The sequence below is a fragment of the Polyodon spathula genome, chromosome 21 (genome assembly GCF_017654505.1).
Source record: "Polyodon spathula isolate WHYD16114869_AA chromosome 21, ASM1765450v1, whole genome shotgun sequence".
NCBI lineage: Eukaryota > Metazoa > Chordata > Actinopteri > Acipenseriformes > Polyodontidae > Polyodon > Polyodon spathula.
Window position 1 is genome coordinate 22,748,224 of NC_054554.1, and position 20,591 is coordinate 22,768,814.

Sequence of the window (20,591 nt, forward strand, 5' to 3'; positions counted from 1 at the left end):
AGGTGCAAATAAATTTACTATACCAGGACACTGTATTAAAGTGTTACAGAACGCCCTGCAATGTTTACAAGACACACGTTTAGCTACCTTCTCTATGTTTTGTGTTCTGTATTGCTGCGTTACACTTTTAAAAATGCTGCCCTCTTTTTTTGACATCGTGGATCACTCATCAACTGGGCAATACATTTTTCAATATAAACTCAGAAGTGTTCACCAGGAGAAATAGAACATTTTCTAAGTGTTGCAGTGTAGCAAGATCACTCGCTGTCCTGCTACAACGCTGGTTTTCTGTTACAGCAGAAATGTATTTATGTGAATTAATAATCTGTGAAGTTACCAGCACAGTCAGAGCTACAAATCTCCAGCTATAATCTATTTATAAAACAGAATGTTTGGATGCTGCACGATGATTAACTGTTGAGGAATTTTTACTCTGCAGATATTAGTACAATGCTCCTTTTTAATTGTTAAAGGTCAAAAAAGAACTACGTACACTTTCAATTGTTCTTGTTAATTTCTATTTTTGTAACACCTTCCTTTTTTCCTGTTTGCGCTTTAATAGCAATAATAATAATAATAATAATAATAATAATAATAATAATAATAATAATAATAATAATAATAATAATAACTACAAAAGAAGCCACACAAAATATTTTCAGTGTGGGCACACACAAGGCAAGAGCTCCTGAACTTGATCTAACCATCCACCTGTTTGGGCCTATTTGCAATACTAAGCATTTAATATTGTAAATGTTTATTTTAAGCACAATGTTGCTTCATGTTATGTTACCATTGGGAAAAAATAAAAAAAAAACGTAAGAAAATATAACGCTAACAAAAACTAATTGCTTTTGTCATGTAAGTTTAATAAACAAAATGTTTAAACTTAAAAAGAGCCTGTGTACAACTTAAAACAAATATTAACGTTCTGTTAATAAAAAAAAGTTTAAAATTACCTCCTGATTTTTCACTCAGTCTGCGTCTTCTATGGGAATATAATGTCTGGCAACTTCTTGTTTTTCAAAAGAAATAACCCACAACAGGGTGTGCAGTAAGACAATTCTTGCTGCACACCTTGAAGTGGGTTATTTTGCTTATAGAATGGCTACATTTTTTTTTTTTAAATAATTACAAACTGGTTTTCAGGAAAACAATAAGAAATATATTATGTATCCTTCCACTGAGAAAGAATAGTCCCTGAAGACTGTTTGATTGTAACATATATTTTGTACTTTTTTTATTTGCCATAAGCATTACATTGATCATTTCCATGTATAGTAAAAATTTTCAAGATGAAATGACATTTGTGAATTGAAAGCAGAGTGATTTCTCACATCTGAGGGAGGATTCATGTAACAGCCACTGCACTAGGTTTTTTTTTTTTTTTGTAGGAAATAATCCTACTCAAGGCTTTCCGGTCTATAATATACAATAAAAGTGTTTTTTTTTAAAAAAAATAAAAGCACTTTTTTATTGTATTTGTTTTATAAGCAGGATAACACTCCAGGACTTGCGCATTGTGTTGCATTCGGCTTGTTGGTTGAACCAACCCAACTACAGCTGTGTGTTAATGCGACACAACACACGCCCTGTTGTGTGTTATCTTTACAAGCTGCTGTGTTGAGTGCATGTGAGCTTAATACACACAAACACCCTAGTAAAGAATAATATTTTTCACTTGGGAGATATTCTCTATGTAGCATTTTCTTCCTGCTTCTGTAGCTCACTTTTTAAGGTCTCAAATTCTGGGTTTGCAAAGGGATTTATAAAACTATGTTGCTGCTTCCTTTTTGTAATTACGTAACCTTTCCATGGACCACTTGAAGAGAGCTGGCCACAGATTGAGAACCACCGCCCTAGTTTATTTACCTATGATGTGTGGACAAAAAAAATAAAAACTATTGGGAATATGCTGAAAAAAAATGCTTCAATAAGGACAATATGGGATACAGCAAAGGTAAATTAATGTCATTCTTGTAAACACTGCAGAGGGTTGTGTAACACTTTAAATGCAAGCTATCTGTGCTCTATTATTAACAAGACTGAATCACTGAAACCCATAGCTGGACACTGGCAGGCAACCATTATGTAAGGTGGCACAACATGGTGCCTACAAGTAGGCTTGTTTAAACCAATATAAAAGTATTTTTTTCCCCATACCAAAGTTGTCGTCACCATCTCTTCAAACCACTTGGACTGGGCTTGGTTGTAGAGATCCACACAGCGCATGAGTTCATCACCTACAGTGAAAATAAAGCACAATTATTCATTGTGTTTGCTGATAGAATTGTCAGGTTGGTTATAATTACTGCTACAGTACGCATCTTTCATTCAGCCCATCTCATTGTCTGGGCTTAAATTTCGATTCTTCCTGCAATGTTACCTTCTATTGTCCAATATGTATAGAGTGTTTTCACTATGTGCCAATTAAATCTCTTCTCTTGAGACAGCTCTAAACAAATACCAATAGTCTTTTTTTAACTCTGCAATTTTATTCAAACGTATTATGTACTTGAAAACTCATCAAATCAGTTCAAAATGATAAAAACATCCAACACTATGAGCATTTATCTTGTTTGATGTGTCTATAATGTGTAATACTAGTTTAATACAGCAGGTGCCAGCAAAGGCTTATACTGTGTCGCATCTCTTGCCATGACCACCTTAGAAATGAGATGCGTATATCAATGGTTCTAGCTTGGTTAAATAAATCAATTAGAAAATGATTTACTTAATAAAATTTGGAAAGTTAAATATTTCAAACTATCATAACTAAATTCTGAGATCAATAGTTGTTGGCAAAACTATATGAGCACACATACATCCTGTGCGTTCATAATGTGCATATATACCTAAGTAAATAAGCTGTAGAAGTTAACTATATACAACAAGATTACGCAATTAATGATTAGTAACACGCTCACACACTGGCACAGAGGGGTCAGGAATAATTAAATCAATCTTATTAGAAAGATGAAACTGACAGCCATAACAGTGTTAAACTAAAACTACAATTATTATTATTATTATTATTATTATTATTATTTATTATTATTATTATTATTGTTATTATTAATAAACTCCTCATGGTTACGATAGGGTGACTATATACAACAGATCTACGTGCCTTGACTCAGTGAGCACCTTTTTAACTCAACTTATTCTGCACCTCTTAAAGAAAAGAGACATGTGAAAGCTACATGAATGCATTTGCAATGCAACTTGAACAGACTTAAAATACATGCAGTCACAAACAAATAAGAGCAGCTGCATCAGTGTCCTGACCACCCGATAACCACATTTAACAAGTATAGGCTACACCACTAGTCAAACATTGCTAGTTAGAACATATCTGATGCTATTTTTATAACATGCCTTAAACACTGAGGAAGGACTGCACAATAATACATGTGGGAGGGCTACTACTAAGAGATGTTCTTTCATCTTAAAATAGTGTACATAAACTAAGCTTTCATCCCCTACACTTCATTTACTAAGACAAGTAAGCTCAGCTAACCTTGCTAAGTCAGCCAAGTCTGGGACAATCTGGCTGTATTTCAAACTGAGTGTTGTGCCAAGGCTTGGCTCACAAAACCATAGCTCTTCCACCAAGGAATCCCTAAACCTGCTGTGTTTTCCAGCAGAATTTGCAAGCTTAGGTGCAAAGACAAAATACAGAACCTTTCAAAATAATACTGACTGTGTCATTGTGTATTTATCCACTAGACATCATTTTTAACTGCACCTAAGGAGAGAGGGCTTAACGTGTCTGTTTTTCCCCTAAGCAAGATTTCCTCCACCTGGCAGAGATAAATGTGTCTAGAAGTCAGTCCAGTGGTTTTTACTCAGATTGTGTGTGTTTGTGTTTTCAATTATTTTAGAAAGGGTGACCTCAAACCAGACAAAACCTTCGTTTAAACAATTCTCAGTATTGCCAAGAGATTAGCCACTGGGGAGCATGTAAATGGGTAACACCCACTGACTCTACTGCTCCGACATTTAGCTAACACACTGCATAGGCTCCCAGTGTGTATATTATTATGAAATTAAAGTATGTATGCAATTATACAGGCAATCCCCGCCAAATAATTTTCCATAGCTTATTGTTTCCCAAGTTGTACTGTTTCACCTACTGCAGCAATTTTTTATTATTGCACTTTTAGCAACAGCTTATTTATCATCACTCATAAATCTTTATAACAATGTGTTTTCCTCCCACAGTACTGATGAAAGAGTCTTTCAAATACTGCCCATCAATGAGGATCTTGACTAGGACTTGAAAGTACAAAGGGTTACAAAAGACACAATTTTAGTTTGTTATCACTACTCTTGACTCTTTAAACAGTGCTATATTTTACCATGGACTGGTAAATACAAAGTAATATATGTCCTGTCCCATGGCAGTTTGTTACATCATATTATCCCCTGTAAAGGCGATACAGTGGAGGTGGTTGTACGCACGTACTATTCTGTGCATACTGTTGATAGGCTGTGGGCAAAAACTTCTTCATCATAGTCTAATTTTGAATTCACAGCTGTGGCAGTAGATGTATATCAATGACAGACTTTATATGAGAACACCAAGTACTCATGTTATTAAATAATTCTAAAACAATGTCAATGTTTTTACCAAACATGGGAAGGACAAGAAAGTAGACTAAAACCCTATTTGAAATGGACAAGCGGACTGAAAATACACGAGAAACTCAATCTGCTCTTTTTGGCACACACACTGAAAAGGTAAATATTGCTGTTGCCTGGCAGAAAGGGCCTGTGTGTTAGTGCTGACATCACTGAGCAGGGACCCGGAACTCTGACCTGCTTGTGTGGATTTCCTCCTTGCTTTCTTGATGTCTTCCTCTGTTTTGTTGGTCAGTTTAATCTCCAGCTGCTGGGTTTTCATCTCCAGGTCTTTCTGTCTTTCTGTCAGCGCTTTCCGTGCCTTGCAAAATGAACAATTACGACTGAATCTTTCAGACAGGTTAGGGTGCAACAATTAACTTATGGATTATTGCTGGCTTTAACTTTACAAGCCTCATCTAAACATTCAGTAAGTGATTAATCATATTGCAACCTCACATAGTGTTGTAACCTAGTGACACATGCTTTCCTTGCACACTGCCACACTAAAGCAGTTGCTTTTTTCATTGTTTTTTTCAAGAGAAATGTCAGTATATAATGAAAAAAGCTTATTTTGTCTTGCTTTTTAATAATAAAGTTAATCAGTACATACATCACTATGTATAAAGATACTACATGTATGTTTTCAGGCTTTTGTGAAGAGCCTACACTTTGTATTCCTTCTTGATTTGGAACACTGCGTCAATTATTGCTGCTTTTGACTTGTACGATAATCGATTAAGAAATGAGTTGCTGATGGCACCTCTAAAGATAGGAAATGCAGTTCTATGTTGTGACCTTTGATAACATATATAAATACAATGGCTCTCACTCAGGCTAGTGTATGTGGTTTTGTACTCAATGGTATGCATTTGTGATTCCTGTCTGACTTGACTGTCTCTGTCATAGGGCTAGCTGGCTGACTGCAGCCAGTACCATTGATAATTACTAGGGCTAGGAGTTTGTCACGGAAAATTTGGACATAAATCACAAAGAAGTCATGGTCAATGCGTTCAAAACCACAGATAAAATGACAGAGGGAGAATAAAGTCACAGGGATAAAGAAGAAAACAAAATAACTGTCTTTAATAAAAGCATATTGCGGCACTGGGGCACACAGGTTCAGCAAAGGAAGAGACAAGTAAATGGAATTTCAATCTGCAAAGGTGACTAACTAACATTAGCATTTATAAGCACTAAACTAACCAAAGAACAGACGCAAACAGGGGAAAGGGTGAGCAGACGAGAAGCATAACACACTTTGGGGGATGAGAAATACACACACGAGGATAACACAAAGAGGGTGTGGGGCAGACAAGAGACATACACATTAAATTAAGTGCAACCGTACAACAATTAAACAACAAGTGAAACAATCATTTCAATTAAAAAGAACCACTCAGCAAGGCTTGGGACTTTCAGAACCACTCAGCAAGGCTTGGGACTTTCAGAACCACTCAGCAAGGCTTGGGACTTTCAGAACCACTCAGCATGGCTTGGGACTTTCAGAACCACTCAGCATGGCTTGGGACTTTCAGAACCACTCAGCAAGGCTTGGGACTTTCAGAACCACTCAGCAAGGCTTGGGACTTTCAGAACCACTGTGACTGATTCACTTTACAACCAATTCACTGTTTCAGGTGGAGTGGGTGGTGCCATTTTTATAATTATAATAAAACACTCCAGGGTGTTTCAATATGATTCAATATCTGCACACCTAGCTTGTTCTACACTGTTAACATTACTAGTATTTTTATTTTTAAAGTTCATAACAGTACTGTATGTTTTATGCACAGGATGACATCTATATACAAGATGTCCTGTAATTGACACATTCGTAGCGGTGACTGATTGAGTTCTCATATGTAATGTAAAATAACAAAATGAAATACAATTTATGCTGTTGACATGCACTGGATTACTACATAATCCATTATTAAGAGTCACATTCCCCAAGCCATCTAAAAAATGCACATCTTTCTTAGCTACAAACAGGTCTTCCAGGGTCAGTTTAAAACCTTTCAATGAACCTTTAGTTAGGTATACAGAAACCGCTTCAATTAGCCATCAGCTTAGATGGAATGTCAAAATAGAAAGTGCCCCAGCAATGTTGGTTTTCGCATTCAACACATACTAGAAATATTGTTTGTACTGAATGTAACCATGATAGAGGTGCAATCAGCAAAAAAATGATTATAGGAGATGTAATAATCAACAATCAATGGATTGAGAGCACTAGCATTTGTTCAGCATCTTTTTTCATTAGATTCTACCATTCGTCATCACAAAGCAAATGCAAAACGTTAGATCTTTAGGGTAGTTACTTACTGGTGGCTAGCTAAATGTAGCTCATGAATGTTCAACTAAGGTTCACAAAATACAAACCATGGTAATCAATGAATTGACTAATTGTTGCATTGCTAAACCATTATAATGTTAGTTGTATTGGACCAGGGATGAAAAAAATAACAACAATACTAAAGTCGATTCCTTTCGCAGGGCCAACTTAGAAGTAAATAAATACACACTAAAAGGATCACACAAGCCTTGGGTCTTTCTTGAAAATATAATATAAAACAACTGTATATTCTAAAAGTGGTTGGTGTTAACTTAATATCTGCTTAACCATCACTTCAACAACACATTCACATTTTATAACCTACATATGATTGAACTGTTAGAAAGATACCTACTGTAATAAGACAACATGTGCTGTGGCATTGTGGTTTGGGTATTGAGAATATCCAAACCCTTTATCTGCCGCTACTGTTTAACTATTACTCTATGTCATACCTTTTCTACTGCAGCATAGCGACTGGATAGCTGTTTTCGAAGGTCAGTGATATGGTGGTCGAATTTTTTCATATCTTTTTTAAAGCTGTCTCGGAATGTAAGAAGAGGTTTCTCCACTTCACTTTGCAGCTGGAAAGACATATGAGACATATAACACATATTTAACACTGACCAATACAATGCATGTTCAAGCTAATGAAAAGTTGACTTGGTGGTGGTAATGTTTGGCCTGTCTACAAACACAGGATATGGTACATTCAGTCCTCAGATGCAGCATGTGAGTGCATCCAATTACAAATCCAGGAGATTCAGGTACATGCGTCAGGTGGTATCTGTCACACATGCCCACATACAGCCAATCATATCAGTCAGTCTTACAAAGTGTAAACGAGCAGTGCTGTGTGATACGCTGCCGTTACAGATTCTGTCTTGATGCGATGATTTTAAAAGCTCTAAAAACAATGGATGCAAACAAGCCTGGCTCTTTTGCACTGTGGTTTAGATGCTCAGTTTCCGTCTAAGCTAGAAAGTTTCATGCACTAAATTTATTTTGCTCTATAAACCTTGCTAGGAAAGTATGGTTTACTATTGTACTCTAAGCCAAGCTGTTTCTCCCATTTGCTGAACATGCTTTCAGATTTGGTCTGTTCCAATAATGTACTAATTAATTCCATACTGGATGTTCTGCCCTTTGCTTGTTTTTCTGTGTATGCTGATAGACGATTAAGGCCCTGTGAAAATTTTCTTTAAAATACACAGCAGTGTCACGGGTAAAGTATCATATTTCGCGGAATGTGCATGGAACTATTTTATAAATTATGTGTACAGGTTATTATTATATTTTTTTAAACATCAAATATAGAGATAAATGCGCTGACATCAAAATCAATGTCAAAGTTGTTCAAACACTTTACAATAGTTTGTGAAACAGTGTTGTAATTAACAGCCTGTAGGTAAAGTGTATTTGCAAGGGCAGCTTTCAGTTCTAGTACGTCAGAATCTTGTTCACCATTTAGGTCTTGCAAAACAAATACCATTTGTAACACATACTGATCTTGGGCATTAGTGACCACTGACAAGCAACCAGACTGTTTTACTAATTCCATAATCTCCTGCTTGTGATCCTTGGCAACTTTAGGTAAGTATTCGTGTTTCAGCTGGGCTGATGAAGGAATCACTCCACCATTTGCTATACTCAGTCTGAAGAATTTCCGTAACTTTTGGTTGTCCAATTTTTCAAGAGGGATATTCCAGCAAACAAACGCCTCTGTCAGTTCAAAATGTTATGTGTTTCATGTGTCACGGTTTTCAGTGGATAATTGAAACATGAAAGTCACCATGTTTTGTTTCTTTGCAAGTAAAGCAGTCACAGTACTGCTCTGGATTTCCTCCTTTCTCTGTCGGTGAATAATTGAATCTAAATATCAGAAGAGCTTGCCTCCTCGCTGTGTAAAACTCCTGCTGGATACTGCTTCACATGATCTGCTGCAGGCACATTTTTAGCCTTTATAGACATCCATTTTCCTGTTTACAGTGTGTAGTATTTTAATTTCCCACCGAGATTGCATATAATAACTGCACGGCACTGTCAAGAGAAATTAATTCAATAATTATTAATTAATTTATTTTTATTTTTAAGAATATTGTAAAAATTGCAGTTTTGGGCTAATTTCACGATTTCAGTGCTGCCCGTGAATTTGCGATGTCACACTTTCTTACAAAAGCTTTTTTATTTCTTGTTGATTTTTCTTGTTCTAAGCTTTCATGGTCTGGTGACGTATATCGCAACGTGACACTAATGTATCTGTCACGGCAAAATACACTAAACATCAGACTGCAAACAAATTAAGTTAATTAAAATGCTCTTGAAGAATGGAAATATTATACCATGCCATCAATACAAAATTGAATATTTTACTGTTAGCAAAACTTCCTCACTTCAAATTCTCCATGTGTTACTTTCCTTGTATAAATAAAAGAAGTGAACAGGGGTCATTTCCTCTTAGTTTCTGGTCTCATCTTGAGTCTCTGAACAATGGGTTTGTTTATGATGCGAGGCAGATTATAATGTAACACACACTTAATTTGCTGATAATGATCTTTGTTTAAGGGACAGAAAGACCGTACAGTTCAAGTATGATAAATAAAGCATTTTCTTTCTGATGGACTTGCATGTAAAACATTTTCCTGTGTGTCAGGTATGCCGTCAGTAAGCATTTCTGATGGTAAACATGAAATGTATTATCTTTAACTTTCCAGTGGCACAGTATGTGTTACAAAAATGAAGGGACTACTGACTATTGATGCTGTTTGTAGAAGACCGGCAACTTTGCACAGCCAGTGCGCTCTCTTATACTCCCCTGACTGTATGAACCACCACACCACAAGGATGTGCCATTACCAGGTGTGCAGGTACTGGCTCTTGGAAGATTGATTATTGCACCATAGAACTTGGCAGCTCTGTGTATGTCATTGTATCCACCACTAAGAAATGAAAGTGGCAGTACAGTATAAGCACTACCTGCACTGCACCTGTATTATGTTGTAATATTTTCAGAATTACAAAGCCACTTTTGTGGAATTTCTCCCCTGTAATTGACTCCTCTTCCCATATAAAAAAGACTAATTATAATGTAACTAATGTACATGAACTGTAAAAATGAACACATTAAAATGTAAGTGATAGTACAATTAAAAAAAAAATAATACATTAATACATTAGTTTAACACAATGTAAGTACTCATTTTCTAATTTAAACAGATTTTCCTAATCAATAAAGTATACACACACACACTCAGTCAAAAGTTTACATACCCTAATGGAAATTTATCATTTTTAGAAATGTCTACGAAAACAAAGAATTTTAGGAAAAATCTTTTGTAGCAAAAATTTTTCTTTTGTGGATCAGGAAGAAAAGTTACAAGAAATAGATGAATTATTTATTTCAGCATTTATTTATTTTTTTTTTGGTTTCTTTTTGCAAAACTCCAAACATGCTAATTCAAAAGTATTCCTACCCTTTGATGCTATGATAGTATTGCCTACAAGGTGCTAGAAATTTCAATATGATAATACAGACCCTAATTCTAGAAAATTGTAGGTGAAACGGCTGAAATAGACTACAACTCTGTGTGTGTGTGTGTGTGTGTGTGTGTGTGTGTGTGTGTGTGTGTGTGTGTGTGTGTGTGTGTATAGTTATAATGATTTTTACAGATGTAATTGGACTTTTTTGAATGCACTTGTTGGTCTTGGCAGTTACCTTGGAGGAGAATTTAAGATGAACTTCCGCCTCATCTGCCAAGCTTTTCTTCAGCTGAGCCCAAGCTTCTCCCAGAGTGCTGGACAAAATACAAACAGCAAATTGTAGAGAGTCATTCATTTACATGTTGTTTTTCCCCTCAATCAATACATACCAGGTGGTGAAGGGTTAAGTGTCACACTTAAGAAGTCGACAGCCCTGGGGAATGAAACGGACTATCCAGTTACAACTGTGAGTTTATTGACAGGCACTCCTATGCTGTTTGCGTACTGCCTTTCAGGAACTCAGTAACCATGCATGTTAGGCTAATTCAGGGTCTTCTGTAAGAATCCCTGTCAGCTATAATTCTATACTGAAATGCCTAGAAGTCTAAGAACCTTTCAGATGCCCTCTTTGGTTATATTGTGATGCAATGACATGGATAATACTGTAGTAAGCTAGGGTGTGCAGGCTTCCCTCTGTATAAAAGTGCTTAACAACTGCACTGCTCCCCATTTATGAGGGCTAGTTGTCCAGTTACTGAATTATGTGCAATCACTCAGCTGGAGTTGCATTGCAGTTTGTATCACTCTTCTCATTTTGGTTTGTTGTTGGTGAAGTGCATGAGGGCTGGTTTAGGGCTGGTCGTGTTGGGATGTTAGACCAGTGATTTATTTTGCATGTTGATCAAAGGAATGGAAGGCAAGAGCACTGGAGACTGACAGCGAGAAGCCCTGCCATAAAGAACGTATTAAATCTGGACAAACTAAAAACATTTTTCAGTTTGTATACATATCACAGTATACATATGCCTGTTCTTTTGTGGTATTTTAATTCACAAATAGATTGAGTTGAATAATTGACTGAAACAGAAAGGGCTCTTTATTAAGACCGACAGGTCTCAGGTCACTGGTGTAATTCAAGGAGAATGAATGATAAGAAACGACTGCAGTCATTCCCTTCAGAACATGTGCTGGTATTTTAAACGTGTTTATCTCTCAGCATACTGACTCTGAAATCAACTGAAATGGTAACTTCACGGCAGATGACTCTCCAAGGACACACCCACAATTCCATTCCTTGACTGTTCATATTCAATTTGAAAATTTGAAGGCTAGGATTGCATTTTAAATCACCACTATCCCTATGGTTTCTTTAAAAGGAGTGTAAGGTAAAGTATGATACATTAAATAAATACAAATATTAGTTTTTTCATGGTTTTTAGCTGTTTTAACATAATTAACTTAATGCCAATTAAAACTGTACCCCCAGTGTCACTCCCTTAGGACAGATATTAAATCATATTGAAAACAGATACTTTCAACTGGTTATTTATTATGTATTTCTTTCTAGGACCCAATATGATCTGGAGACAAAAACAATGATATACATGGACATTTCCTAAAACATTGTGAGCATGCAAAAGCAAACATGTCTGTTGTGTGCCGGTCTGTTGAACATTTATAAGCAACTGTTAATACGCTATCGTGGAAACTTAAAGTTATAATTAAACACACACTTATGAGCTGTCTGCTCAACCAAACACGCTAGTTGAAACAGGAATCGAGGAGCTTGGCTGCTTTGAAAGATCACTGTGTGAACAGCAAACTTGTGTGACTTTTTTCTCTAAAATACCAGAAAATAATTTTAGAGAATATAGGCAACTTTGCTTTCTGGCAGTGTCGTTTTAACAAATATAAATACGTTCTTGGGTTGAGTGGATTACATCTGTGCTGTTTATTAAGATATTAATGTCGAAATGAATGAGTGATAATGTGTACAAAACGTTATTGTCGTACTGGATTTACTTTATTTTTTGTATGTGTGTATAGACTACTTTTAGGGTTACACTCTCACCACTGTGTGAGGATTTCAAACTTGATTATACATAAGCAAGGTGTCTAAAATAATTTCTCGAGCTTTTTTATTATTCATTATGAAGTGTAAATAAAAATTGACTTGGCAGATTAATCAATAGATTTTTATGTATTTATTTATTTTTTAAACAACATGAATTCATCTCTGTTTGCCTGAGCAATGTAATGAGGAAGAAACAATTTGAGATAGGACTTACTGCATAAAAAAATAAAATATGCAATTTATAGCATCTTTTAATTTTTTACAATATGACATTTAAGATTCAGCACCAAGAATAAAAAATAATAACTGCATTGTGGCAGAGCAAAGCTCTGCCCTTTTTAAATTGGCAGGGATGGGGTTAATTTCCCCTACCTGCCTGGGTTTATTATGTTCAGGTGGCTGGGGTTGATTAGTTGATTAGGTTAATTAACGATCAGTCAGCGCCCAGCCACCTGACATAAAAGGAGGCCTCTGCTTCCTCATTTAGGAGGAGGGAGCTGAGGAAGCAGGCTGGTGTTTGTGGGTGATTTGTGATTTGTGATTTGTGATTTGTGATTTGTGATTTGTACATCCAGTGAATGCATTGCCCAGCCTGGAAACCTTTATTTTTGTAAGTTTTTTTTTTTTTGTGTGTGTGTTTAAATCCCTTTATTTTGCTCTTGTGCACTTTTATTTTGTGTTTATTTATAATAAAAGTATATATTTTTTTGAACAGCAAAAAAAAAAAAAAACAAAAAAAAAAACAAAACACCCACAAACACCAGCCTGCTTCCTCAGCTCCCTCCTCCTAAATGAGAAGCAGAGGCTGGGCGCTGACTGATCGTTAATTAACCTAATCAACTAATCAACCCCAGCCACCTGAACATAATAAACCCAGGCAGGTAGGGGAAATTAACTCCATCCCTGCCAATTTAAAAAGGGCAGAGCTTTGCTCTGCCACATGCATACAGATACTTTGCAACAACAAAGGCAAAAATAAGAAAATAAGACTTGAGTGTGGAGAAAGGCACCAACCAGCTGAAGCAGTTAGCAAGAACAAGTCAGCAGTGCTGTGCAACAATAGGGCTAAAATGACAACATTATGCAAGCATTGTGCTGTGCAAAAGGTATTTGCCAAGGGAAGCTTGAACTGTGTGCCACAATCTTCAAGAATCAATGCAACCTGACTGTCAGTGCAAAACAAACACAAATTAGGATCCAAGTTAGGGTTGGAAAATAATCTGTTATGATATTACTGATTACTTGTTCAATGTTGATTATTTATTGTACTCATTTTTTTTTACCTTAGTTTTTATGAGAAATGTATTTTACGACTCATCAAAAGCAAAAGAGAATCCTCTTTGCTCCTCTTTTTTTTCTGTAAACCACCGATTTATCCATAAGAGATGTTTGGGCTTATTTTAAAAAGCCACCAAGTGCAAAACTCATATTAAGACATTATTTGCAACTTTCTCCCTCATGATTTAAGCAAACTGTGATTATCGTGACAATTTGCAGACACTATGTGATTGCCCAACAATGGTAAAATTGAGATTCAGTTTGGATACAATCAATATAATAACCTTAGAATACCCTATAATACCGATAATGCATATGGAAAAAAGCACAGTCAGCGTGGTTTCAGAAGGAGCAAAATAGTTTTTAAAACCTGATAAAGGTTACTTAATTAAATCGTGCTTTTTAAAAAATGGTTAAATGTGAGGTCCAACAGCATTTTAATAAGGCCCCTTTGAATATGATCAGTGATCTAAATCAGGCTTTAAAACACTCCTTCTTTAGTGCAACCCAGAAACAAGCGCGTTGAACAGAAATCAAACCTACCCAGGCTTGCACTCACTCACATGTACTCTCTTCACAGGTGTCCTGCACAGCCATTGGAACCTGTGAAGTGCACAGCACCTGGCATGTCAGCATGTTGTATCACTGTAGATCTTAATAGAGGTCTAGGGAATATATCTCTAAACTGCACTATTGTACAATAGTATTGCAGAGGTAAAGGCAACACCTGAACACAGCGTACCACACAACTAATGTGGTGTACGTATGTATTTGCCTTTTTTCTTTCTTTTAGACAATTCATTTAATAAGCTATCCAAGGATAGTCCTTCTTTTACTTCACGCTGATAGTGACAACTAAGAAGCTTTGCATCTGCTCAAAAAGATGAAAACTTCAATATATACAAAGTATGGGTTCAAATTCCATTGCGATTACGTTCAGGGTTGTTTAGATTCAAGTAATGTAAGGCAGCGACTGTAGGGTTACCAAAGAGAAACATTTTGTCTACAAGTGAGTTTTTAAATCTCAAAAGTGCTGAGTGATTCTCCTTGAAAGCAGGAAGCATGGTCTTTGTGGAAAAGCTTGAACCTGAAAATCCTGGTCGACCTCACAGTTCAGACAAGCTTTACAACTCACCCACTGTGCAAAAGAATCAATCTCCCACGATCAGTGTCAAACTTAATATTCCATTTGCTTGTCTTACCAGCAGGGTTCATCAGAATCTATAACAGTACAATACTCCTCCCCTCTATGACATACATGACTGGCCAATCTGTGAGACTCTGCGTTGCATCACGAATGTTAAAAAGAGGAGGCACGGACTGGCAACACCACAGCTTGTTCCAAACAAGCGTCTTAACTGCTTTGTAGCAAAACCTAGGGTTCCATTGGATGAGCGCTTTTTTCTCCCCTCACATGTAAGGGTTCAACTAGAAGTCCAACAGTGGATTGGAACATGAAATGTTTCACTGGATGTAAAGTTTTTACAATGAAGCAACAATCAGAAACAATCAGAGCCTGCGATTTATATCTCTTAAGACCAATCTTACTATATCATACACAAAACCAAACAATGGCCAGTAATAAGGCAGAACTATGCTTTATACAGAGAGTAAACAGACATCCAAGTTTGAACACCTGTGTATTGTGGAACCATGCATAGCACCAGTAAACTATGAGTGAGGTTAACACTGTGTGATGCAGCCCTTGTTTACACATTGTGTGGACGGGATCAGCAATCCGAGTCTGCAGGATTGCAGCCCATTCCTGGCACATAATCTGTATTTAATGGGTTGCTTTCCTAATACAGGGACTCCTGTAGTGTCTATTTACCTATGTAAGTCTTTGTACCATAGGCTATTAAAACAGAGTTACTCTAGTTTTAGGCTAAACAGCTACAATTGTGAAAAGGGGGTGTGTATAAAAGGATCTAGACAATATGTAAATATTTAACTGTCTACCATGGAAAAATGTGGTGTGTGGCTTCAGGGATTGTAGATTTCAGGGTCATTCTCATATAATTTTTATCAACTTACCCTTCTTCCTGTGCTGCTAAAGAAATCTGAGAAAGCTTTGAAAGACTCTTTGCATACTCCTCTTCAATTTTTATCCTGGAAAAGAACAGTTGGATGTAATGTTAAATTGAACGGTCAGTACACTATAAATGTTTCCCCATAGTAAAAACATAGAAAAGTGCAATAAAGCCCTGTAGCACATAGGTAAGCCTTGTAAATCTCTGTCATGGATGGCTAGACTGGTTCAGGTTCAGGAAGCAGCACAAACACAAATGATACGGGGTGAAACTGCCAAAGCAGTATATGTATTAAATAAGAAAAATAAACAGCTGTAACAAAACCACATAAAAAACAAAGGGGTACAAGGGCCAAAGTAAAACAAACACAAAACTAATCTTTTATAAAAACGAATGCCTTGTTCGCTGGCTGGTAGCATTCATTCTTACTTTCGATAACTCTACTCAACTCTTCTCCACTCTGAGCCCGGAGTAGGCCTTTTATACTTTGGCTAGAGCCTTAATTACCCATTTAATAGTTACCTTATTTAGGCTCTAGCCACATTCCCACAAGCTACTTAGGATGGAGGATTCAACCCCATCCATGTCAACCACATTGTAAAATAAATAATAAATTATACTCTGACAGCTTCCATCAGTCTGCACACAAACATATAATAATAATAATAATAATAATAATAATAATAATAATAATAATAATAATAATAGGGGATGCCCCTGACGTGGATGGTGTGTTTTTGAATACCATTTCGTATAATTTTTGTACCGTTTTGGTAATACTGTGGTTAAAACTATAAGGGGTGGTACCCCCTTTATGACACCTACTCCCCACAATAATTCCCCACAAACTGATTTATAGCACACATAAACATATTTTGTTGCCTATTAACGATAATTTGACGGACTTTATTAAATTTTACATCACGTCAAGAAAGAACCCGTAAGGTGGACACTCTGTTGTCAAAAAGGAACAAGTCGTTGTCCTTGAGCAACCAGCTGCTTTATACGTAAGTTGCATTCAACTCAATAGTCTCTGTGCGACTGAAGTCGGTAGAACCATTGGGAATCCATCCATAACCAATAAACATTCAATAGTGCTGAATTTAGAAAAATGTAAAAACGTAATATATGTATTTAGTACATGAGTATTTGATCTAGAGGAGACAGCTGAGGTAACAGACATCTTGAAAGTAAAGCATGAAAACAAATAATGTTTTATCCTAGTGTAGGGCATGTTATACTCATTTCCTACAACACGAGTGGATAATGGAAGTGTGCAACATGCAAGTTTAATAAAGTCTCTATACTATATCACAATTAAGAAAGAAAGAAAAAAAATATTTTTGAAAAATTCAAGCAGATTTCTCAGAGAAAAGGGTAAGAAATGAATTATGCATTCAGAACTCCAGTTTACCTTTCCCGCATGAATTCTGCCATTTCTTTTTGCATCTGTTTGCCCTTTAGCTGTTTCTGAAGAAGAACATCAAACCCAGACACTGAGGAGTTACCCTGGGGATCCTTCTTATCGTCCTGAAGAGCAAAAAAAAAAAAAAAAAAAAAAGAGAATACATAAAATCTGAAAAAAATCATTGTGTGATGATTGGGCAATGATTTACAAAGGTTTTTTTTTTTCAGGGAAATACAAAGAACAGTGTATGCTGTTTTTTTTTTTTACAACATTTAATCTTGCACTTTTATTTATACATTTCTTATAAATGCTGGATTTTTAAGGTGGTCATTAATGCTCTCTTTTTTCTTTTAACACGATAAAATCCTGTTTGCTGAACACATTGCTTCTATCAAAATGCAGTCTTGTTGCCAATAGGCTAATATTCAGAAAATATACCATGGGGATAACAGCTGTATTTTTCAATTCAAAATGTATTTTTGTTATTCATTCTGGTGTGCGTTCTCTATTCACTTGTTCCAGCACAGAGTGCAAGGCAATCTTAGAAATACCAATACTGTGTTTTAGTTAGTCATAAGTTGTGATGGATTTTCCAGAGACTGTCAGTATAAAACAAAATGGTACCACAACCACACAACGTTATCTTTATTTCTTAGGAGAAACTAAGAAATAAAGGTTTCAGACATTTCCCAAAGAACACTTCACACTTTATCAGACCTTTTTACTGTGCCCAGACCCAAACAAAGACAATCCAAGTTGCATGTGTAATAAAGCTGCTCTCCTATGTGGTGCCCTCCTATGAGGGGAGACAGGGGGACAGCTGTAAAAGGTCAACCAACAAATCAACCACCAACCACCAACCACCAGAACTACGAAATTAAAAGTGAACCCAATGTTAGGGTTACTAACGAGTTGTGATTGCATAATACGGGTTGCAATTCACTTCTGCCAGTCAATGTTCAGCAGGAGGATTTTCATGAATTTTAGCAGAAATGTTATCTTTTCTTACCCAAAAGTAGTCGCAATAGCTCCACTCGCCAGGTTTCAGTAGCTCCTGTTCAGGCATGGTGCTTGGATGGGGAAATGTCACACAGTTTACCTGTGAAAAGAACAGGCGAGAACCTTGACTGGAATGCAAAAAGCGAGTCAATGATAGTGCTAACCAATGTGTTACATTTATGGGTTCTTGCTCGGATACCAGAAACACTGCTCAGAGCGGAATTACACCGCTACAGAAGCTTCATTTCTACTGTTTAAGCAACTAACTTGTAAGACTCAAGAAGAGATTTGATTAGGATTTATTATAATTGCAACTATTTTGTAGTTCAGAGAGCCTGAGCAAGCCCCCTTACAAACTTCAATCAGCATGCTATTTAAACCCCTAGTCAAGCCCCCTATCTTTTGAACTTTTTGCACCACAATTTCTCCCTAACCCCATCTCTGCAACTGGGAGGGAGGGGGGGGGCAGGCAAAGTTCACCACCCTGCTGTGGAGTATACATACAAACTACTCAAGTACAAATTCTCAGAATCACAATCCTATCTAACGCTTCGCAGACATTGCTCCTGTCCAGTGAATGCCAGTGCAAAACAGTTCATATCATTGGATAACAATAGCTTGCACTATTATGGTGACCCCTGATTGCAGTACCATTGAAGACCACAAGAGTAGTACAGGGACAGGCATTTCTCAGAAAACTGGGCAATGCAAATACATCTTTAGCTTTTATATTCAGAGACAACATGCAATTTTGTTCTTTGATTGAAATAAGTGGATTCTCAGGTCATGTAAGTGCTTCCTACACTTCCCCTTGTGATGTGGAATCTACAAGTTAGCATGACTGGCAGTCTTTGCTTATAACTTCAGACTATTAAAAGGTCCTGGCGACTGAAATGTCCTCTCATGGTGTATGCTCACAAAATTTCTCTTATCTGGATACAATTCAGAATACAGTAATAAAGCATCTAGCTATGCTTAGTACACATACCACACATTTGAATACTAAGGTATGTCAGTTCAGTACATATCTTCTAGATAAAAAAACTCATGACAGTCATGAAAATGCAGGTTCCCTTGACCAACATCTAGAGCATGCACAGTAGACTAGCTTATAAAACCAGACAATTGTTTTTCAAGATAGCCTCCAATAGCTCAGACCATCTAAACCGAAGTACATGTATAAAACACAAGGAAAAGGACCAACAGAAGAAAAAGGGGGTAAGAAGAAAGGTAAAACGTTGGCCAGCTTTCCTTTAAACAAGCATACATCTGGTTTGTTGTGTCCAATAATCTGCATAGCATTTTAAAAACAAATAGATTGTTATACCTTTGCATGTGTCGTTTTGACCCAACCCAGACTGTGCAAAGCTGGGTCAAGTGTGAGATCATTATGCATTGTGAAACATTTTGCACAGTTGCAGTACCTTATACAAACTACCTATATAACGCACATGCATCACATTTTGAAAAACGGATAGTGATTGCATGAACTGAATGGCAGCCCCAAGTGTTGAGCATACATAATTGAAAATGGATAGTGGAAAACCTGGTTTAATTAAACACACCATGGAATAAGACTGATGTAGTTATGCATCTACTGCACTACCTTACAGCAAAAGGTCAAGATTATTACAGACAGGAAAAAAAAAAACTACTGTCTGTAAGTAAAGACTTATAGCCTTGTATCTGCTTATTATAACAGCAGCACAGTACTGTCAAGCCATCCCTTTGGTAAAATACCAGCTGAAGACACAGCTTCAATTAATGCTGATTTAAAGCAATTAAGTAATGAATATCATCTTTTCATCAGGACGCCCCCACAAATGAATGCTCAATGGCCATTCCTTAGATTATAAATAGGGTAGTATTCTGAGGCCCTTTACCATTTTTTAATTTTTTTTTTTTAATAACACATTTAAACTATCAGTACTTGGTTTTTGAAACCAGGAAACGTGTTTGAAGTTTGACAGGATTGTATTATTAGTAGTCATAGTAACACTGGCAACATTATCACTGGTCCCCATTTTGTTGGGCTGAAGTCTTTTAAGTTTGAATAGGACACACATATACTGTACTTGAAATCCAACACAAGCAATAAAAAAAAAAAAAAACATCCTGAGAGGATGTCCTAGCAGACCGACCCCTACAGAATATTAACCCCGTAGTCGCCAGCGCCTGCTGGATGGACAAGTCTCCCATGCTCCCTCTGCTGGTGGGAGTTAACCTTTTCAGTGCAGGGAATTCATCTACCCTGTCACAAGTGATTACATTATATGTAAGCTGCAGCAGCTTTTCATCAACAGCATTGTGTTTTGAAATTCCAGCAAATCACACATTAAAAAATAAATAAAAACAACAAAT

General features: G+C 36.5%; 1 protein-coding gene across 3 annotated transcripts in view; it reads right to left on the bottom strand.

Annotated features, from left to right (window-relative positions):
* LOC121296396 (growth arrest-specific protein 7-like) overlaps window positions 1-20,591 on the bottom strand; it is a 116,093-nt gene that overhangs the window by 3,049 nt on the left and 92,453 nt on the right. For 2 of the 3 annotated variants that reach the window (XM_041221908.1, XM_041221910.1), the window contains exons 6-13: window positions 18,241-18,330; window positions 17,238-17,353; window positions 15,828-15,902; window positions 14,337-14,396; window positions 10,677-10,755; window positions 7,417-7,545; window positions 4,822-4,945; window positions 2,164-2,243 (exon numbers count right to left, since the gene is read on the bottom strand). In XM_041221908.1, coding sequence (XP_041077842.1) covers window positions 2,164-2,243; window positions 4,822-4,945; window positions 7,417-7,545; window positions 10,677-10,755; window positions 14,337-14,396; window positions 15,828-15,902; window positions 17,238-17,353; window positions 18,241-18,330 — 753 coding nt within the window. The remainder of the gene's footprint in view (window positions 1-2,163; window positions 2,244-4,821; window positions 4,946-7,416; window positions 7,546-10,676; window positions 10,756-14,336; window positions 14,397-15,827; window positions 15,903-17,237; window positions 17,354-18,240; window positions 18,331-20,591) is intronic. The other variant, XM_041221909.1, reaches the window with a different exon arrangement.